General features: G+C 41.5%; 2 protein-coding genes across 2 annotated transcripts; one reads left to right on the forward strand and one right to left on the reverse strand.

The window, feature by feature from the left end:
- The first annotated feature begins 13,335 nt into the window (after positions 1 to 13,335).
- Positions 13,336 to 17,390, forward strand: LOC4348614 (glycerol-3-phosphate acyltransferase RAM2). Its single transcript, XM_015759038.3, has 2 exons — positions 13,336 to 14,094; positions 16,257 to 17,390. Exons 1-2 carry the CDS (start codon positions 13,432 to 13,434, stop codon positions 17,184 to 17,186), a joined length of 1,593 nt encoding a protein of 530 aa, XP_015614524.2. The 5' UTR covers positions 13,336 to 13,431; the 3' UTR covers positions 17,187 to 17,390.
- Positions 17,391 to 17,733: 343 nt separating this feature from the next.
- On the reverse strand, positions 17,734 to 21,659 carry LOC4348615 (probable prolyl 4-hydroxylase 7). Its single transcript, XM_015759039.3, has 7 exons — positions 21,392 to 21,659; positions 21,229 to 21,286; positions 21,041 to 21,145; positions 18,911 to 18,968; positions 18,642 to 18,817; positions 18,501 to 18,561; positions 17,734 to 18,291 (listed from the first exon to the last, which is right to left on the reverse strand). The coding sequence occupies exons 1-7, from the start codon at positions 21,547 to 21,549 to the stop codon at positions 17,981 to 17,983; spliced, it is 927 nt and encodes a 308-aa protein (XP_015614525.1). The 5' UTR covers positions 21,550 to 21,659; the 3' UTR covers positions 17,734 to 17,980.
- Positions 21,660 to 21,745: the final 86 nt, after the last annotated feature.

The following is a 21,745-nucleotide window of genomic DNA, read 5'->3' on the forward strand; positions in this document are numbered from 1 at the left end:
ATACTACCTCTGTCCTATATAAATTGTAATTCTAGGTTGTTTAGTAATATATTAAGGTTTAAGAAGAAATACTATGATGTCCCTTATTAAATGGCTTATAGCTGAGAGTGGAAGGGTGGTTGAGGGTAAAATGGGAAAAAAAATTGAATTACAAGTGATTAATGGAACAATTAGTACTCTATTGTGATAATTATTTTAGGATTTGAAATACAATTATTATGGGACAGACGTAATAGAAGAGGAGAGAGAGGAATAATAAGAGGATCAGAATGGAAGGGAATGGAGTGGTGCAGAAGTGGGGATGGAAGACAAAGGCTAAGCTTGTGTGGCCGCATCCAGCGATTCCCCAGCGATTCCGACAACCACCAGCAACAGCATGGCTGATTGCCCGTACGGTCGATCGCCTCGCGGATGCTCGGCCTAAACAGTTGTGATCACCAACATCACTGTTGATTTCTGACCCCAATCAGTCCATCTCTCCTAATGATTTTTTTACTGTTTCCTAATGATGTCGAAATGTACATCAACTTTTAAGACATTCGACGTGGTTGATTTTCGACATAACATTTGATGCTCCGTTTTATTAAAAAAAAATAAGTGTCATTATAACTTGTTTTATAGCAGACGTACTTTAAGCGTGGTTTATACTTTTTTATATTTGCACTAAAATTTTAAATAAGACGAATGATTGAACACTAAAATCGATATCGTTTATTTTTAAATGGATGGAGTAATTTAATTTAAATGTATTTGACTGCTGGCATTTCAAAATGTCACTTACTTTTTTTACTTATTTATAACAATAATATTGACTATTTCAAATTTATTTTTTGAAAACAGAATGGCTACTTTTGTTACCTTAAACATAGTTTCAATGTACTATAACTTTCTTGCATCTTTTTTTATAGGTTTCATACTAGTAATTAGAAATAAAAAGGTGTCCTCGTGACTGTGCCGTTATCTAAAACACCATTTATTTGTGATTAGAGGGAGTCGGAAGAAAGAGAAGTCGATCTAATTATACTCCATAAATACCAAAATGATCAGCTTGGCTTATTTGGAAACGAAAACAGTCCCAAACTATTTCACTTGAGCAATTAATCTCCTAAATAATTTTTTGGCTCATTTTATACCTCAAACTATTGGAATGGTTCAACTTAACACACGCACGCAAACCCTATCCCTATGAGCATCTTCGAAGATTGGGCCAGCAAATCCATCCTGGAGATTGACGAAGTCACCACAGGCGCCTCACTGTCGACGGTTACGTCGCCTACCACTGAAAGCACAAAGCCGTTAAATCCTGGAAAATTCACTCCCATTGGGAGTCGAACCCAGGACCTATGGTGCTACTGAGGCTCTTATAACCACTAGGTTACAGGCTCTTTCGTTACTCTTAATGGTATTTCTCTCTTCTCTCTATATAAGTCATATTTTGTATTAAAATTTGGTAGAATTGAAGATGCGTTATAGTTTACCTCTCAATATTCTTTAGAAAAAAATTATCATTGTTTACGTAGGTTGAAAACACTGTGACTAATTTAAACATGAAAGTTTTAAATTTCAAGCAAATACTCATGAAAACATTTTAGAACTTTGATAATGATATCATTTATAGCTTAAAAAGTTTCAGCTTAAAATACAAGAGTGAACCATTTCTAATAGTTTAGGGATAAAATGAAGAAAAAAATAGTTTAAGTATTAAGTGCTTTAGGGGAGTAAAATGATTTTCTTTTCTTTGGAAAAAATGCCACCTTGCATAGGAAAAATGATTTAGCAAGGAAAGGAATATTGGTTGAGGCTAATATGTACTTCGGAAAAAAAAAGTAACGGAGGAGAGAAACATCGATAGTAAGATATTATCATCGATAGTAAGATATTATCGACTCTTAGCAAAACAACAAAAAAGGAATTTTGTTCCTTAAGGACAGGGAAATTAATGAATGATAAGGAAAGGTTTTTTCTCTTGGTGAAATGAAGGCTAAAGTATTTATCAGAGTGAATTACACTTTAGGCTACCTTTTATTGCTATAGTTTCACCTTAATCACCTATAATCCAATCATTTTTTACTTTGGACTAGCTAAATTTATATTTGTTTGCTTTGGATCACCCAAAACCACTTCTTTAGCACATCAACAACATCGAGGACGTTGGCTATGGCACGCTGGCAAAATCATCCACCTATGAACATGCCATACCTTTGTCGGAGTATAGGATGGACATGGCTAGTGAAGAGAGTCGAAGTAGTCCAAAAGTACAACAAACGTAAAGTTAGCTACTTTAAAGTGAAAAGATCAGAGTAGGGGTGTTCAAAGTGAAACTACAAATTCAATTCACTCTATTTATTATCTCAATTGTTCCAAGAAAATAATAAACAGCATGTATTGCTTATAAAACTGTATGAAGTATAACTGCTGTACTCGTTCTACTCATGCTCTATAACTTGGTACAAGACATTCCAAAATAAATCCACCTATGAGTATACCATTAACTTTGCTAGAGTATAGGATAAACGTGACTAGTGAAGAGAGTCGAGTGAAGAGAGTCGAGATAATCCAAAGTACAATAAACCTTAAAAAGATTAGAGTAAAGGTGTCCAAAGTAAAACTAAAAAATAAAATATGACCCAAAATATAATTCACTCTATTTATTATCTGAACTGTTCCAAGAAAATAATCTCTAAACAACATATATTGCTTATAAAACTGTATGAAACACAACCGTTGTACTCGCTCTAACTCCCACCCTATAACTTAGTACTGGAATGGAGGACACACTTGTAATGGGGTTATTATTGGACAAGACATTCCAAAATAAATCCACCTCCCGTATAAATGCCCGAACATTTTTCTTGGGGGAAAACAGATCATATACATGCCCAAACTTTATTGATCCAGCCTGTTTTTACGAGTCTCCTCCATTTCTTAGAGCAAGGATAATAATAGAGCTCACTTTCTACTATTAGCTAATTTTAAAGCCAACACATATAATAAATTAGCTATAAGGTTGGCTACAATTTTTTCTCCTCTCTCTATCTCTCACTTATACATTAATTGTATTTGTCTTGAAGCTTGCATGAGAGCCAACACCCTTAATTTTTTTTGTTACATCTCTCCTCCACATAAGCTTATAGTAGGCTTATAGATCATTATTATACTTGCTCTTAGGGCACCCGCTATGGTTATCTATAGGCTCTCTACAAGAGATCCATGTCAGCATATTTTCCTACTTGGAAGATATTAAATAAAGAGAGAGAGCAAAACTATCTAATAACCTGGAGATAGTCTATAGAGAAAAACGATGCAATGCATTAGAGAGCTATAGATACCCATGTAGGCGTACTATTGAGGTGGTTTACTATTAATCTAGTCTATTGCTGAGTTGTACATGTTTTATAGAGAACACCTTCTCTTACTGCCGTGGTAGTACTTGTCAGATGAACAGAGAGACATTTAATTTCGATCACCGTCAATTATGACTTATCTCCACCACAATTAACGCCAAATTTCTCAATTAATCAGTGTGCGACGACGTAGTAGCTTCTAAACTGTTGCTGTGACACGCGTCGCACTGTTGCCATGACGGCGTTAATTAGGCGCCCATAATCCCAATGATTGAGAAACGAATGAATGATATGATTCGGCAATATAATTAATCGCTGATGGGCACGGTCGGACATATGGCCCCGTTTGAGGGATTATCTAGTAGCTTCTCCGAGAACCCCAAAATTCTCACAAACATTATATTTCATATTATTACCCAGATTATGATAATATAATTTTCTTCCGTTTCATATTATAAGTCGTTTTGATTTTTTTCAAACATCTTTACGTTTATCAAAGTTTGTAGAAAAATTTAGCAACATCTATAACACTGAATTAATTTTACTATAAATTTAATCAAAATTAAAAAAGTTTGATTAAGAAAGAAGTCAAAACAGAAGGAGCATATAACTATAATATCTCAAAAAAATGAAATCTAAATTACAAACCAGTCTGAAACCTGTCTTTTTTAGATTTTTAAAAACTAGCTATGAACTAATTGTTTCTCATAATAAAAAACAAGTAAATATTAGAAAATGATTTAATATTAAATAATTAGAAAGGATGAGGTTTTAAATCCAGATTATCTAACACTAGCTGAAAGACCCTGAACGTTTCTCACTGTTTCTCCTAATCATATGATTCATATGTAGTATCGCGTCTATATTTCGAACAGTTCAGAAAAAAAAAATAGAACAGTGCCGGGGCTCTGGTATTTTCGGCTCCTACCAGTCGCGGCCAATAATTCGTCGTGCAACGGCTATCACCATCACACACACACACACATACAGGGGTATCTAATATATCGTGTTCGGAGTGATTTGTCGTCGGTTCTTTTCCGTTTAATTAAGCATGGTGTCGATCGAAATCATCAAAGAGTTGGTGCCATTAATTTTGGACCCCCAAACTATATCGGCAAGTACCTTCTTCTGCTAGGTACTGATGATTGTTTGTATATATCTCCACATTGGAATTGAACGAAAATAATTTTTTTTTGGACCAGTACCATCGATCTGATATATTATTGCATATAAAATTTACAAACAGTCATGTTCTATGGTTCAAGTCATATAAAACTCTAGAACTGGGAGATTTTAGAAAAAAACTTATTATTACCTATCATTAGGAATGATTGAGCAAATTAATTTCAGAAAATCCCGCTGTGGTTGAAGTTGAAGAATCTGTTTTTTTTTACATATTCCAATATGTTTTTCCCCATATTTATGTATGTTTTGAAGTTCGAGAGCGTACATGTTCTATAATATCTATACATTTAAGAATAAAGTGCATAATTAGATTGCTTACAACTAAGGAAAACTATGAATATATACATGCACCAATCGATAGAGCCTTTTCAAAACTTTTTTAACCAAACACATGCATATAATTTTACTCCCAAAAATCAGGAGAGCAGGCCTCCGGAACCCCTCCTTGATCTTGCACCGAGAGGAGGAGACAAATCAGATTTTGGGGGAGCACATCGCGTAACTACAACTACGTCGACTGCTTTCCCTTCATCGTGGCTGGTGGCGAGAATAGGGATGTCAACAATAAGAGTGGGAATGGGAATGGCAACGGCAACGGTTCTCCTTCCACTACCATCGCAACCACTATTGTAGGACCTTATGTTATTCTCCTCTTCTATTTCTTTCTGTTGATTCTGCTTTTATGCAAAAATAAGTTAGATATATATATATATATATATATATATATATATATATATATATATATATATATATATATATATATATATATATGTTTGTTTCCATGGTTTACACCTATAGCATGTCTTTTTTTTATCCTTATTGTTGAGAATAATCCGTTTATGGCTAACGCTATCATGGTTTATGTTTACATCGTTATGATTTGTTTTATTATTTTCTAGATCAAATACTATGGTAAATTGCTTATATTGTCAACAGACGATGCCCGGGAGAGGCCAAGGTGATTCTGGAGCATGGGCAAGAGAGCTACTGCTTACATGCATACACGTGTACGATCTAGATGCCGCCTAGGCCCATGCCCGTCCCTGGGCATGTGCGAGCTGCGAGATCGCACAGGCCCCCCAAAAAATAGGGTCTTTAATTTAAACCAATATGTTCCGATATACTTAGGACATCCACAATGTGACCATAAGAGTGAGCCTTAAGACTTTTTTTCAGCTATATACATTGTGGATAGGGACATAAGGCATTAAATGCTAAAAAACAGCTCTAAGCTTATAGTTGAACTTAAGAGATTAAAAAATGATATCTAATGGAGCCTATCAGCATATGGTTGCGAATTGGTGGTATGTTTCTTCTTTAATGGGATCCAGTGGGACCCGGCTTGTTTTTTATCCAAGGCCATAACCATTGTAGAGATAGATATAGCTAAAGCTATCTGCACATAGGCTCACCCCTATCGCTCATTCAGCAACCCAACATTGAGGTTGCCCTTAGGGTCTTTCGGATGGAACGAGTTATTTTCTTCACAGCTCCGACAAGTATTCGATGGTAAACATAACTACATCCAAGAACTATATTTTGTGACGACGCTATCAACGTGCATTCTAGACAATAAGGATTCTTTTTTTTTTATTTAGTAAGAAAAACCGAATTGTTACGATGATTCTTCTTTTACTTAGCCAGAACACTAATATCTATGTGGGTGAGTTTGTTGACATCACTCCAGTTATTATTGGTCACAAACTTGTTTGATAAATAAAGGACTACTAAACTAATGGTACCTTTTCCTGATATAGTTATAAAGAAGGTAAAACAGATCAAACAAAAATCGGTGATATTAGAAATCCGTTCCAACATATTTCACACAGAAGCCCTATAGCTGAGTTTGGGAGGACATAGAAAACAAAACAAATAATTAGCACGGAATTAATTAAGTACTAGATAAAAAAATCTTAATAAATAAATTAATATGATTTTTTAAAACAACTTTTATATAGAAATTTTTGTAAAAAAATATATACAGCCTTATTAGTTTGAAAAGTATATACGCAAAAGAAAAATGAAGAAGGTAGGTTGGGAAAGAAGCGAGAATTGTTAGGAACAGTTCGTGCCGAGGCCACTGGAACATGGGTTGTCAGCAAAATGGTGCCCGTACGTCCTGATAGATGGATGGAACCGGCGATGAAAAGCTCGAGCTACCAAAGCGCGTAAGTACTGAAATTTAACTCCCGGCGCTGCCGCAGCTGCTTGACGATTAAGCCGGGCGCTTTCCCTCATTGATTACGTACTCCGGCTGTGTTTAAGTTTCCTTCAAACTTTCAAAAATTCCATCACATGGAATATTTGTACACATGCATTGAGTATTAAATATGGACAAAAAAACAACCAATTACACGGTTTACATGTAAATTCCGAGACGAATCTTTTAAATCTAATTACATCATGATTTGACAATATGGTGCTACAGTAAACATTTGCTAATGACGGATTAATTAGGTTTAATAAATTCGTCTCGCAGTTTACAGGTAAAATCTGTAATTTGTTTTTGTTATTAGACTACTTTTAATACTTAAAATACGTGTTCATATACAATAAAAAAAATTTAGAGAAGGAACTAAACACGGCCTCCGTCGCCTAACTGTAGCGCCATTTATCGATCACTCAATCAGCAATGCATATGAAATGTGCAATGCAAGCATATGCACGAAACTCGTATTAATTTTTCCCCATACTGACACAAAAAGGAAATGTACGAACACGTAAGTCCAGGGCCCACAAACCAGCAGCAGGTGGATCCATCCTGGTGCTCCTTAATTTGGTTGGGCCCACATTTTTAACTTTTTTTTAGATGGAATGAACTAGAAGAAATGTTTTCATGCAAAAGTTAAGCAAGTTCAATGGATTCATGTGTGTAAGCTGTAGGTGGTCATCAGAATTAATTTGTTTATAATGATGTGTGGAATGATGCATTAATCGACTGCTCAAACACGTACGTCGTCAGGATGTGGTGTTCCGCCCTGTGCACTTACAGACATGTCACCGGCTGCTCGTTGACTTGTAAGCTGGAATTCTTATTATTTTTAAACCTTTTAAATTTTAAAACAAATCCTCCCAAGACTTAACTTTTATTTTAAACTTTTTGGCCACGTCACCTGGGTTAGCGCAACAAAACAACACAGCCTCGCCACCCACAGTGAACGTGTCGATGTTATCTTGTCATGTCACAGGAGGTTAGCATGGAAGTGTTGTTTGGCCACGTATCAGTACGGTTAAAAGGTTCACATTTAGAAATAAGTTTATGTTAGTTTATTTTTAAAATAAAAAAAATCAAAAAAATAGATTTTATAAATTTTAGAGTTTGATTTAGGTTTTTTTTTCAGGCCTAATTCTTTTCTTCAACAAAAGCTGGATGAAAATTTTGATATTCGTGGTATGTTTTTAAAGTGCTAAATGGTGTGTTTCGTGTGAAAACTTTCTATATGAAAGTTGCTCTAAAATATTGGATAAATCTATTTTTTCATGTTTGTAATAACTAAAACTTAATTAATTGTATCTTAATACCACCTCGTTTTTACGTAAAACACTTAATCTTCATCTTCATCTACATAAGATTCAAACACCCCTAGAATATAAGTATGAAAAAAATACCCTTAAATTGTTTTTGTTGCTTCATTTATTTTCCTGGGTTTATAAGACGAGATATTGTTAATTAACGCTGCGGTTGGAATGTATTACAAGAGAATCGTTTTTCACCATAATACCAGAAAAACGTCACCATGTTAGGGGCGAGGAAATAGTTGTGGAATTCCTTAAGGATTCTACGTTTCATTCACTATTGCTATATATTTTCAAGAATTTCAACTATTAGCTTAAAATCTTATCGTAATTAATTAAATTGGCATATAGTGAGAAACTCTTAGGGGTCTTCCAGCTAGCTCCACAAGCTAGTGGGCTAGCCGGCCTGGGTTCAAAGCTTCACCCCTTCTATTTATTTGATATTAGGTCATTCCCTAATATTTGTGTTTTTAAAATTGGCATATACTAGCAAATATATGTTTTTCAACAGGAACTTTGTAGGATTGGGTTCTCGTGAGGTTTTTTTTGGCACTTCTTTAAAGTACTAAGAACATGGTTATGAATATTTATATATAACTCAATCAATTATCCTTTATTCAAACTGACTTAATTTTTCAAACTTCATAATGCCTTTGAATTCCCGAGAGCACTCTTATCCACCTTTGTGCAAATCACTCATTTTAAAGCATAGAAGCAAGTCCCAGATTGGTAAAGGATTCCATCATTTTCCACAATATCTGGAAAGATTTCAACCACTAGCTCAAAAAATCATGTTAAATGTTCTCTTAAGGGCATGTACAAAGGTAAAGTTTAATATGAGCTCTCTGTATTAATTAATATCACTAGAGACTATCCTCCTACAATAATAGAGACAATAATATTTCTAAACCATTAATACACTAAATAATTTTTTTGTTATACTTCTTTCCTTTTCTACACCCTTATGCCACAAACTTTCCATTAATAAATGCTAATAGTCGACTCTGAGCCGTTGTCATGCGTAGCAACGATGTTTCTCATTCCTTCTCTCTCTTTCTTCCACGTTACCAAATTTACTTGCATGACAACGAAGAGAGCCCGTTAACTATTGTACATGCCCTAACAAGTCAACAGCACAAAAGTCCCTTCCCCCTTTTGTGTCTCAAGACACATCCCTTCAAATTTACCAACATTAATTTTATTTTTCTCAAATGTACCTAACCATCTCTCTTTGGGAAGTATTCTACCACCTATGGTATGCTAGTCCTCTTTTTACCTAATACTACACCTTCATTAATTACATTGCCAACACACTTAAAATTATACTACCTTTGGTTAATTTAAAATTGAACTAACCAATGCCATCTAAATAAAAATAGAGGGAGTACCATTTATGTACCATACATTTTAAGACAAACAGACTTCGTGTACCAATCAGTTCATACAGAAGCCATGTTCGAATCAATAACGAAATATGAATGTTCACCTACACATCATTAGAGATCACTGTCCTCTCCTCCTCCCTGTCAAACTCTTTTCCTTTGAAAACCAAGGAGACCACCATTTCCTTTTTGTGCAGTACTTTGTACGAGTACTGATGGGATTAACCGGATAATATAGACATATCACAATAATTAATTCTAGTGTAAATGTGTAATGCTGAATGCTTGAAATTTAATAAACTTTTCTTGGAAGGTTTTTGGTACCGCCACAGCTGAAATAATTTCTCAAGTATGTTCAACATTGTGGTTGGAAAGCAGTACTATAGCGCTATCTTGGAGAAAAAAAAATTCAGCAACAGTTTTGGACGCATATATACATAGCATGTCAGAGTTAATTAATTAAGTTTCTGGTAGTGGTGAGGAAATATATAGTTATGATAATTCCTAGGGATTCTACCGTTTTCTCAGCAACTTTCGAGATGGACTTTGTAGGATTCGATTTATTCTTGTAAGCATTTCCTGTATGCATGTTACATTTTGATAAGTACTGAAGAAATGGTTATGAATATTCCAGTACAACTCAATCAATTTCTCTCATTTATTCAAAGGATTATTTAACCTTTTCAAACAACATCGTGCCCTTCAAAGGACCCTTGATTATCAAAATTCCTTGACCAATTCATCCATATATCACTTATATTTTTCACTATTCATAGACAATCACCCATTGTGAAGTTAAGAACCTCCCAAATAGCTTCAGGATGCCATCATTTTAGCTCTTTTAATTTTGGAAAGATTTCAACCATTAGCTTAAAAATCATGTGAAGTATTCTCTTAAGGAAAAAGTACGAATTACCCCCGAACTATCGCGGTCGACCGAATTACCCCTTGAACCTAAAAACCAGACTTTGCTTACCCCGAACTTTTAATACCGGACGAATTACCCTCCTCGACCCAATCCAAAGCTGTTTTGTCCTACGTGGCGTACATGTAGCAATCTAGTCAACATTTTCTTTAAATAAAATGGTGGGACCCACATGCCATTACTCCTCCTCCCCTCTACTCTCTCTCTCGCTCTCTCTCTCTCTCTCAGGCGTGCGTGGACTAGCAGTGGGCGGTGGCGGCGGCGCGTGGGGAACGGACGTGCGGTCAGCGGCGGAAGAGCGTGTGGATGGCGCGATGGGCGGCGGGCAGCGCCGAGGAGGGTGTTGGAGGAGGCAGGCAGGGCCGAGGATGAGCTCCGCGTCAACGGCGATGAGGCGACGAAAGCGGTGGCACTGCTGCTGCTCCCTTCCCTGGAGATGATGGTGAGGTACCCCTCTCGAGCTCCGTGCCAACGACGGCGGGTGACGAGTCCGATCCTCCTTGGGGAGGGCGCGGCGGGTGCCGCGTGCGGCGCACGCAGTAGGGAGGGCGAGACGAGCGGCGGGCGGCACCGAGGACATTGGACCGGCACCGGAGGCAGCCGTCGTGCTCATCCCCCATCTTCGCCTCATGCATCCACGGAGGCTCGCCGACGTCGCCGAGCAGCAGGAGCCGCATTGGACGAATCTAGTCGTTGTGGAAGAACTCGGCGTCTCGTCGCCACTGATCAGCATGGCGATTTGGGCACCCTATGATTCGTCTTTTGGCAACGCCTTGCCAAGGAATCTATTTTCTGTTATGGTCTCTGCAGACTCTGCTTCTGCCGCTGGCCACCGTCTATTTTCTGTTGTGCTCTCTATTTTCTGAGCCGCTCCCACGATACTGGAGGGGATGCCGACGAGGCTGAGGAGGACTATGAGGAGGAGCTCCGTGCGTCGATCCGCCTCTACCGCCGGCCACCATCTCCTCCTTCTCTAGCCATAGACGCAAAGCAAGAGAGAGAGGGTGAGAGAAGGGAAGCAGGGGGAATGGGATTAGGGAGGGATTGGTGTGAGGAAAGAGATGACATGTGGGCCTAGATATTTTTTTATGTTTTATTTTGCTGACTAGATGCCATGTTGGTGGCCAAGTATGCAGATTGAAGTCAAAACCGTCCAAAACAGTGTTCGGGGGATTATTTCCGGTATAAATAGTTCAAGGTAAACGATGTCTGGTCTTTTAGTTTAGGAGGGTAATTCGGTTGATTGCTATAGTTAGTGGGGAATTCGTACTTTTAATTACCTTCTCTTAGCAAGTTCAAACACTATCACAGGAATACCTATCACTGTCGACTCATTGTTGTGGGTTCCATTAGAACCGACAGTGATAAATGGATTCGGGGTAAAAAGAAATCGATTTGTAACAGTCGAGCAACACTGTCGATTACTTATTGTCGGATCAACTATAGGTCTTTCATCTGGCAGTGTTGGAGGTTTATGTGATAGTGAAAGCACACGAATTTCTTTCTCTTCCCCCTTTTGTTATGCTTTAGGACACATCCCTTGAAAACTTTCCTCAATTTCTCAAATGGAGCATATAAGCATATCTTTTTGGGAGCATTCCTCAATACCTACAACATACTACTCTAATGCTCTCACCTAATACTCCGTCTTCATCTGCTACATCGCCAACAGACTTTTAATTATACCATTTCTGAATATTTTTTCCACTTACTCTACGTGTTATATATGACAAACAGTCTTCGTGTACCCATCAGTTCACCCAAGAGAGCCTCATATCCATGACGAAACATGAATGATTCACCTACACTTCATAAGAGACCGCTGTTCACCACTGTCCTCTCCCTATGCCTCTCTCAAGTCCTTTTTCTTTGAGAACCAAAGAGACCATTACTAAAATGTGGGTTAATTGGATCCATGCCATTGCAACTTTACCAAATTTATAAAATGACACTACTATTTGTCATATCGGCTATATGCCACTGGAAGTTTCTAAAATTGGAACCATGCCACTCCAGCCACCTTTTCCGTCCTCCTCTCTCACGCCGTCTCTGTTCCCGTCCTCATCCCCCTATGGTGCATGCATGCAGTTTTTGTTACTGCATTCATCAATTTTGTTACCGAAGTAAATGTACTACGAAAGAGTTTTTACTTCTATTGGTCTCGATGCACTCATGTTATGTGTGATCAACTGGAACAAAGCCACAGAGGAAGTATGACAATAATGTTTAACAAAAATTATAACATTGTAGGAGTACTTACAAAGAAAAAGCAACACATCTGGTTTTAATGTTTTCAAATCAAATATGTTGAGAACTATTCAGGGTCAGTTTTTGAAAGTTTGATCCAAAAAACCATCGGACTTGCTAAAAATATGATGCCACAGTTTTTACTAAATTTTAGTCACTGTTTTCCACAGAGGAAATAGGAAAGATACTGGCATATTTAAATACAGAGAGTAGTTAGTTTTTATACATCCATTAGTTATTAAAAACACATATCCATCCATGACAAGGTGTCTCTTGTAACTTCACTGATCCCAAAATATATTGTCATGGTCTCTCTTAGAGATGCTCGTAAAGACAAGGTGTATATTTATATGAACAAGTATACCCGTATGTATATAAACGCTTACGTTTGTATCATATTTTCTTAAAAAAAAAATAACGAAACATGAATGATTCACCTACACTTAATTAGGAGACCACTGTCCTCCTCCCCTCTCTCAACTCCTTGCCTTTGAAAACCAAGGTGACCACCATTTTCTTTTTTTTTTCTTTTTGCAGTACTTTGTACCAGTAATTAATCAACTAACTAATCATGGGATTAACCAAAACTAATTCTTGTGTAAATGTAGTGTGCAATGCCCAGCTGCCCCTTACCTCTCACCAACCAACCATATGTTTCGCCCACTCACACACACTGACACTGCCACCTCACTCTCCACTCCACTATATATACCCTCGCTCGCGCGCGCGCACTCCACTCGCGCACTCGCGCTCGCTCGCACGAACGCACGCACGCACGCACGCACGACGCGCGGCGCGGCGCGGCGAGGCGAGGCTAGCTCAATTGGCGGCGATGGAGGCGGTGGCGGAGGCGGTGGCGGCGGCGGTGGCGGCCGGGGTGGAGCCGTTCCCGGCGGTGGACAAGTGCGACGCGTCGGGGCGGGAGGCGCACGCGGTGGCGGCCGACCTGGAGGGGACGCTGCTCCGGTCGCGGAGCGCGTTCCCGTACTACGCGCTCGTGGCGTTCGAGTGTGGCGGCGTGCCGCGGCTGGCGCTGCTGCTGCTGCTGGCCCCGCTGGCGGCGGCGCTCCGGGCGGCGGTGTCGGAGGCGGCGGCGGTGCGGGTGCTGGTGTTCGCGGCGACGGCCGGGGCGCGGGTGCGGGAGATCGAGTCCGCGGCGCGCGCCGTGCTGCCGAGGTTCTACGCCGCCGACGTGCACCCGGGCGCGTGGCGCGTGTTCGCGGCGTGCGCGCGCCGCCGCGTCGTGCTCACGGCCACGCCCCGCGTCATGGCGGAGCCGTTCCTCGTCGACTGCCTCGGCGCCGACGCCGTCGCGGGCACCGAGCTCGCCACGTGGCGCGGCCGCGCCACGGGCCTCGTCGACGACCGCCGCGGCGGCGTCCTCGTCGGCCGCCGCAAGGCGCAGGCGCTCCTCGACATGTTCGCCGGCGGCGACGTCCCGGACGTCGGCCTCGGCGACCGCCGCTCCGACTACCCGTTCATGAGCCTCTGCAAGGTACTTTACAAATATAATTTAACCATTCTTTTTTGGAAGTAATTACAATTAATCCTCTCCATTAATTTTTACTACCATTCTATCAGCATCCGTACTGCACCGGCCGCATGTACGTACTTAAGTAATTAAATCTATAATAACTGGATAATTACAGTGACTTATCAGTATCACACTGATCACACCGGGTAACCGTGCTTTTGGAACAGTTTTAAACAAGAGAACTTTTTAACCAAATTTTACAAAACTTATTAAACGAATTTCATGCATTACCAAGTTGATAACTACTTAAATCTTTATTTGCATGCATACTGTCATTATCAATGGCGACATGTTGACAAACTCTCAACAGGAGCATGCATAGCCCTCTTATAAAATTCGCAAAAACAAAAAAAACTACTCTGCATGATCTTCCATGCTCTATGATCATCTCCATCATGTAACACAATTAGTTACATCAATTCTTTAAAAAAAATAAAATTTAACAGGTGAAATTTTTAGGAAAAACAACACGATTAGTAGAAGTACATGCTACTGTGTGACATGCCAAATTAAGATGCAAAATCAGTTGCTGGCCGGGGTCCGTACGAGTGATAAGAGGGCACCACTGCATGATGAATCTGGATGGACTGGTGTGGTACCGAATCGCATTGCATCTCGCATGTGTTGTGGCAGCAGCTAGATAGTTAGAATTGGTACTAGCCTTTTTTTTTCACATTTCATTTTTTTTCTCTTTTGTGCATGTGCAACAATTAATTGGAGATATAGGAGTACTGTTGGCACTGTAGTGGCTCCAGTATAGAGAGGAGATGAGGAGGAAATTGGTTAAAAACAAAGTTGTGGGTGTATAGGGTTTTAAAATCCGGGGATAATTCACGGAGCGTGAAAAACTGGCTTTGAGAAAAGAAGTTGCGAGTAGGTTTTTAGAAATCTGGGGATAATTCACGAAACGTGGAAAATGGTGCAAGAGTCACTCAATTGTTTTGGAATTTTCTTTGTGTTTCTTGATGGTTTTCAAACATGGCCATCTGGAAATCACTCCATATTATTCAGTTCTATGAAAATAGTAGTCAGCTAGTTCTTGCGTGAGAGTTTTTTAGCCCAAAATAGCTATCTAGCCTCGTGACGAAAAATAAAAATAACTTTACACCACATATACACATTAATTAGTTAGAAATTGTTGCTCAACCTACTTGAATTGAGAAGAAAAAGATCCGGCCGCAGACAAGAAATGGAAGGCTTTTTCTTTTCGTGTTGTCCTTGCTGTACTTATCAAATCATCACACATAACTAAACGGCTAATTAATTAGCGATCGATCGATGGGTTCGGTTGGCTCACATCTTCAGCTCAGCAAGTAAATTTAAGTGCGTGCTGGTTAAGGACCCGACACGCCGTCTACCCATATTTATTAATTCAATCTCATCTACATCTCCAGCTCGATTTCTTGGTGGTTAGGTCGGTTAAACACTTTAATTACAACCCCCCCAAATGTGGTTAACAAATTGCTCCAAAAAAGGGTTATCTTTTTCGTACAAGATTTGTTTGTAAATGGATGGGGTCACACGAGTAGGGTGTGTGTCTTGCAAGGTTTGCTTAGCTTAGCCCTCTGTTTTTAGTATTAAATCGCAGCACACACACGCAGTTGCAATGCTGTAGCTGCTTTTAGGTGCAACCAGGTAGGTAAACCGGTTCATATATGGCCATAGGCAGCTGTCATGACAAAAAAAAATTGGCATTTCTTCGCTCTAGACACAATTCCTGTGTTCCAAATAAGCCCTAACAATCGAGAATTTAGCCATTTCTAACAAGTCTCCGAGAGTTGGAAACTACAGTGCATAGAATGTGAATTCTGAACACGTGTTTTTATAACAATATTAATCATTTTCTTTTTTCAAACACAACTCTGTGTATATATATATTTAATAAGAACACAAAAAAAAAGAGGAAAATGGAACCATAATGAATCCAGATTGGATGTGTGGGGCTTATGGCACGGCATGATGAGATGCTGGCTGTGATGTGAGAGCCTCTTTAATTCTGTTTTTTGGTAGTACTGTGCTGTAATAATAATCCTTGCGAGTTAATGCGGGCATTGGTTGGCTGATGCCTTGTCCTGCGACGTCGTGCATGGCGTGGCGTGGCGTGGCGTGGCGTGACATGGCAGGAAGGGTACATCGTGCCGCGCTCGCCGGCGGTGGAGGCGGTGCCCATGGACAAGCTGCCGCGGCCGGTGATCTTCCACGACGGCCGCCTCGCGCGGCGGCCGACTCCGCTGGCGGCGCTGCTCGCCGTGCTCTGGTTCCCCGTGGGGTTCGCGCTGGCGTGCGTCCGCATCGCGGCGGGCGCGCTGCTGCCGATGCCGTGGGTGTACTACGCGTTCTGGGCGCTGGGCGTGCGCGTCGTGGTGCGCGGCGCGCCGCCGCCGCGCGCGGAGCGCGCCGCGGGGCGCCGCGGGGTGCTCTTCGCCTGCTCCCACCGTACGCTGCTCGACCCGATCTTCCTCTCGGCGGCGCTCGGCCGCCCCGTGGCCGCCGTCACCTACTCGCTGTCGCGGCTGTCGGAGTTCCTGTCGCCGATCAGGACGGTGCGGCTGACGCGGGACCGCGCCGCCGACGCCGCCATGATCGGCGAGCTCCTCGACGAGGGCGACCTGGCGATCTGCCCCGAGGGGACGACGTGCCGGGAGCCGTTCCTGCTGCGGTTCTCGGCGCTGTTCGCGGAGCTCACCGACGAGGTGGTGCCGGTGGCGATGGAGAGCCGGATGGGCATGTTCCACGGCACGACGGCGAGGGGGTGGAAGGGGATGGACCCCTTCTACTTCTTCATGAACCCCAGCCCGGCGTACGTCGTCACGTTCCTCGGCAAGCTGCCGCCGGAGCACACCTGCGGCGCCGGCGGCAGGTCCAGCCACGAGGTGGCCAACTACATCCAGAGGCTCATCGCCGCCACGCTCTCCTACGAGTGCACCAGCCTCACCAGGAAGGACAAGTACAGGGCGCTCGCCGGCAACGACGGCGTCGTCGACAACGCCACCGGCAAGCTGCCATCGCCGGCGACGGCGACGGCGAACAACAGCAAGGACAAAGCTTGCTAGGAGAAGGGAAAAAAAAGGGGGAAGTGGATGTTCTAGTAGTGTAAAACTATAATGTTATTAATTTTTACCTGTGTCGATTTGCATGGGGCGGTAAATTTCCTCTTTCTTTTGGTTATTTGTACTGTGTATGCACTTGCAATGTACCAACGGGGAGTTGAATGCAATTTGCATAAGTAAAAGCAATGGGCCAGGACAAGCAAACTATTCTTGTGAGTCAGAAACTCAGAAGCATGCATCTTTCTGCAGGCAACAGCTAAGAACATAAAAGCAAATTTATTTGGTTTGGTAGATTGGGTATCACACATTACACATAGGCCAGGGCATAGGTGTTCCATTCGATTCGGCAACTGAACAACAACCCAACAAGTAAAACGACACCAGACATTATTGATATATACATACTACGAGTCTACTTATCAAATCTGGTCCAGATCAATTGAGTTGTCTCTCGTTTTTGTAAATTGCAAGCAACCAGTTTCACCAGAAGAATAACTTTCCTTTCCAAGAAGAAAAGCAATCGATTGCCACAGAAAGTGAAGCAAAGAAGAGTGTACAATCCGTGGTCGTAGATTCCATTGCTTCAGCTAAAATGAGTAACTAGCCTCGAGCTTGAACAATGAACAGAAACAAGAGTCTGGCTATAATTTTTCTAGGTGCATATAGGCGAAATGGATCTTAGTACATCTTAACTCCTTCCAGGTTACACATGCTATGCTCAGTCCTATATACACCCGGTACCGCGGCAACAATTATCGAGGGCGTGCTGCTATGTATCACAAGGGTGGATCAGTAACTTACTGTGCACACACATTGCAGCTCTTCCGGCAGAAGCCAGGTGCTTCATTGGTACCCACCATGTAGTTCGGATTCTTGGCACACTCCCCTACTGCAGCCCACTGGGGGCAGAGGACGTTCTCATCCTCGCACCCGTCAGTGGAAGCTCCCTGCTTGACAGAGATGTCGAAGGACCTCACATGGATCCATTTAGTTGCGGACCACTTCTGACCTTCAATGACCGGGCAGCTCCCGTGCAGGCTGTCAGAGTCTGTTGTTGCATCGGGGTGGAGACTGAAGAACAGAAGGGCATCACCCTTTACCGGTTTTACTGAAGAGGAGAACCAACAGTTAAACAGCTGATTAAATAATGATCATAATGGAAGGTATAACTCATATATGCACGGCTAAGACAACATGCTGAGTGCTAAGCCCACAGAATTTATCAGCTGACAAGGAACATACATAGTTCTGCATTATTTAATATCTGGTTTTAGAAGCAAAGTAACTTAAAATTCTATTACAGGCAATTCACTATACCTGCATATCCATTTTTAGCACAGTCAGACCATGTATCATCCTTGGGTTGTAATAACTTCCCCTAAAAAAAATAGTCGAGTTACTGCAAGGGAAATCCAAGTGGCTAACACTGTAGAAAGTTAAAGAGGACAGGTAAACTACCTCTGCTTCTGGAAAGATGGTCTCTCCCCCCTTCCCAACGTCTGAAAGGTACATGAGCACAGTGGCGATCCGATGTCCTCCAAGAGCTTGATTATTTTTGTCATGGAAGTAATCATAGTGTGGCTCATACTTCTCGCCATTCTGATAATGTAATATTTGAATGGATTCGCCATTATCTAAACATGGGCAAGATAATGATAATACCATTAATGATTACAAAAAATGAGGTAGAGAAATTTTAACCTAGAATGGTTAGGCATTTCGGATACCTGGTGGAAGGAACGTCCAAGCTGCAATCCTCTCCTCTATCCTAGCTACAACTTCGTCCTGCCAAATGAATAGTTCAGTTCAACTTAGTTGTTACATGTGGTACTCTGTACCAGACACAATCAGCTAAAGGCACGGTAGATTATTAATCTGACTCATCTGAAAGCAAAGGTAGCTTTAACAGTCTCTATGGTACAGAATGGAAACTGAACTACAGGTGGTTGTGTGCAGATATGTTTGCAATAGTGAACACATGGGGCAATATCCCAACTGGTCTGCCCTCAGGTTCAAATAGTAAGTTCAGATCATCACAATTACGAGCTTGAGAACTGGCCTGTTACTCAGTATTGACGTCCATATGGCAAATATGACTACGTGGTTCAGTGCTATAAGACAACAGCATAGACAGTAAGACAGATGCAAAGAAAAAATGAGCAAGGTGGAAAACAATATAAAGCATGAGAGGCAGTTACAACCCATAAGACAATGCACACAGCTCGGATTTGAAGTCCATTTAAAACAGTATACATGCAATGGTACGAGTCAAGAGGAGAGAAATTGGTGAAGCGAATCCAGCAGAGGAAACATGACATGTAAAACTAACATCAAAGGTCAATCACCCAGATATTGGTATTAATCATTAATGCCATAAAGTAACTAAGTATGGCTGATATTAAAGAGTTGCGATGTATTTTGAGCAACCAATTACATGGGCACTAAATAAAGTATACAAGAAGCATCTACCTACCAATTAATCAGAACTGAATTTTTGTCATACATTTTCACATAGCCTCATAAACAAATCACTTACTCAAATCAACACAACTGCTGGGAGGAACAAACATAATAACATTTCACTAGTGAGTACAAATTTCAGAGAAGGTAAAAGCAACAAATAATGAAGATAAGAAATAGTTCAAGTTTATTGTGGTTATATCAAGAAAAGGAAAAAAAAAACTTTTTCTAGTAGCAAATGGATGAATTTCAGCATATGATATATAAGGACTTCCTACAGACTCTGGTGTGTTCCCTACAAGCTAAAGCTAGCAATATGAACAGAACAAATGACTGTAGAGTACTTTATTACAGTACAGTCTGCATGTCACAACTGACAACTATTGAGATGAGTTGTAAGAAAAGCTGAAAACAGGTAAAAATATAAGGAATAGAAATATACATGAATTTCAAATAGTAGCATACCTTTGCAAACAATACTAATGTAAATAGGAAATAATTGATCGAATTTCATCTCTCGCAAACTACAAAAGAAAACTACCTAGGAAAAAAAATAAGCACCCCAGATTCCAATAAATATGAAGACAAAAAAAACATGGAGAAGTATTAGTACATTGAGCGAACATGATAAAAAGATATGAACCCCCAACGATGAAACTTCAGCCAAAAAAAAACATTGGTTTCAAACATGTGTTGCAGATACCAAATCACCAAAGTTGCGTATTACCAAATAGAAGCTTAGCCATATATCCCCTCTTTTAATTTGGCCATGCTAAAAAAGTATCCCCAAGCATTTTAGATGAAATGTTATCTCCAAATTGAGAGGAAACAACAAGTTCACCAAATCACAAGAAGAACTATAGTAGCCAAGTTCTGATCCAGCATTTAGTGTACTGATTGTGATAACCAACAAAAAGCTGTAAAAGACTGCATCTGCCACAGGCTATTTAATCCAAGCACATTAAATTCAAATTCTGAACTGCTTCTGCTATAAAATCCTAAATTGGTACAAGCACATAGATTAATCTCCCTTGGCAGTTTAATACTACCTAAACATGCACGAACACCAACTATAAAGACCTGGTATGGCAGTGGCATGGTAGCGCATCAAGAATCATTACCTACAAGGACTACCACCCAAAATACAAAAATCTGCTATTTTAGATTTCCAACACATATCCAATCTAAAAATACAAACTATACCGCAGCAATTCCACCAATTCCCCTTTCCATGTCGAAATTACAGTCGACACAGAGGCATTCTCCTTCCTAGATCTCTACTATTAACAGCGAGCTGAGCCAGTGAGGCCTATAACCAGGTCGGGACCAATCCAACACCTCAAAACATTATCGAAAGAACAGAACGGAATCAGGCGGTGCGGTGGCTGGCTGCTGACCTGCTTCTTCTCGAGGAACATGCCGGAGCTGGTCCGCACCTCGCTCATGACGCTCTTCCCGGACTCGTTGTCCGCCACCATCGACTTCTCCAGCTTGTCCTTCGCCTACAAATCGAATCAATCCACTATTACCCAAAAGGTTCCCCGAATGCGGCGAGATCGAGCGGGATGCCACAGTGTACACTCACCAGCGAGATCAGGTGCTCGCACTCCGCGTCCGTCAGGAACCCCTTGTGCAGGAACGCCCTAGAACGAAGCGGCGGGTCAGGATATCGCACGAACCCTAATTCGCGGCGGGATGGCCATGGGGGAGAGAGAGAGAGAGATCGTCTCGTCAGTCGTCACACTCACCTGGGGCGCCACGAGAGCTGCACGACGCGGGATGGGTCAAATGCGCCGCGGCCGCTCCCCGCCGCGGCGGCGGAGGAGGCCACTCCGGCGAGCACCAGGAGGGCCACGGCGAGGAGGCGGAGGCTGCCATGGCGGCGGCGCGAGCTGAGAGCGGCCATGGCGCGGCGCCGAGATGCGCGGAGGAGGAGGAAAAGCTTCGAAGGGGGAGGGGGAGAGAGAGGCGCGATGTAGTAGTAGTCGCGTAGAGTGAGTGACAGGTGGGCCCGACGACTCGTGGGGCCCGGCTGCCAGTGAGAGATGGAGGCGCTAGTTTGTTGGGTTCCTTCTGGAAGCTTCCGGGGTTCGCGGGGGGTG

Source organism: Oryza sativa, chromosome 10 (genome assembly GCF_034140825.1).
Source record: "Oryza sativa Japonica Group chromosome 10, ASM3414082v1".
NCBI lineage: Eukaryota > Viridiplantae > Streptophyta > Magnoliopsida > Poales > Poaceae > Oryza > Oryza sativa.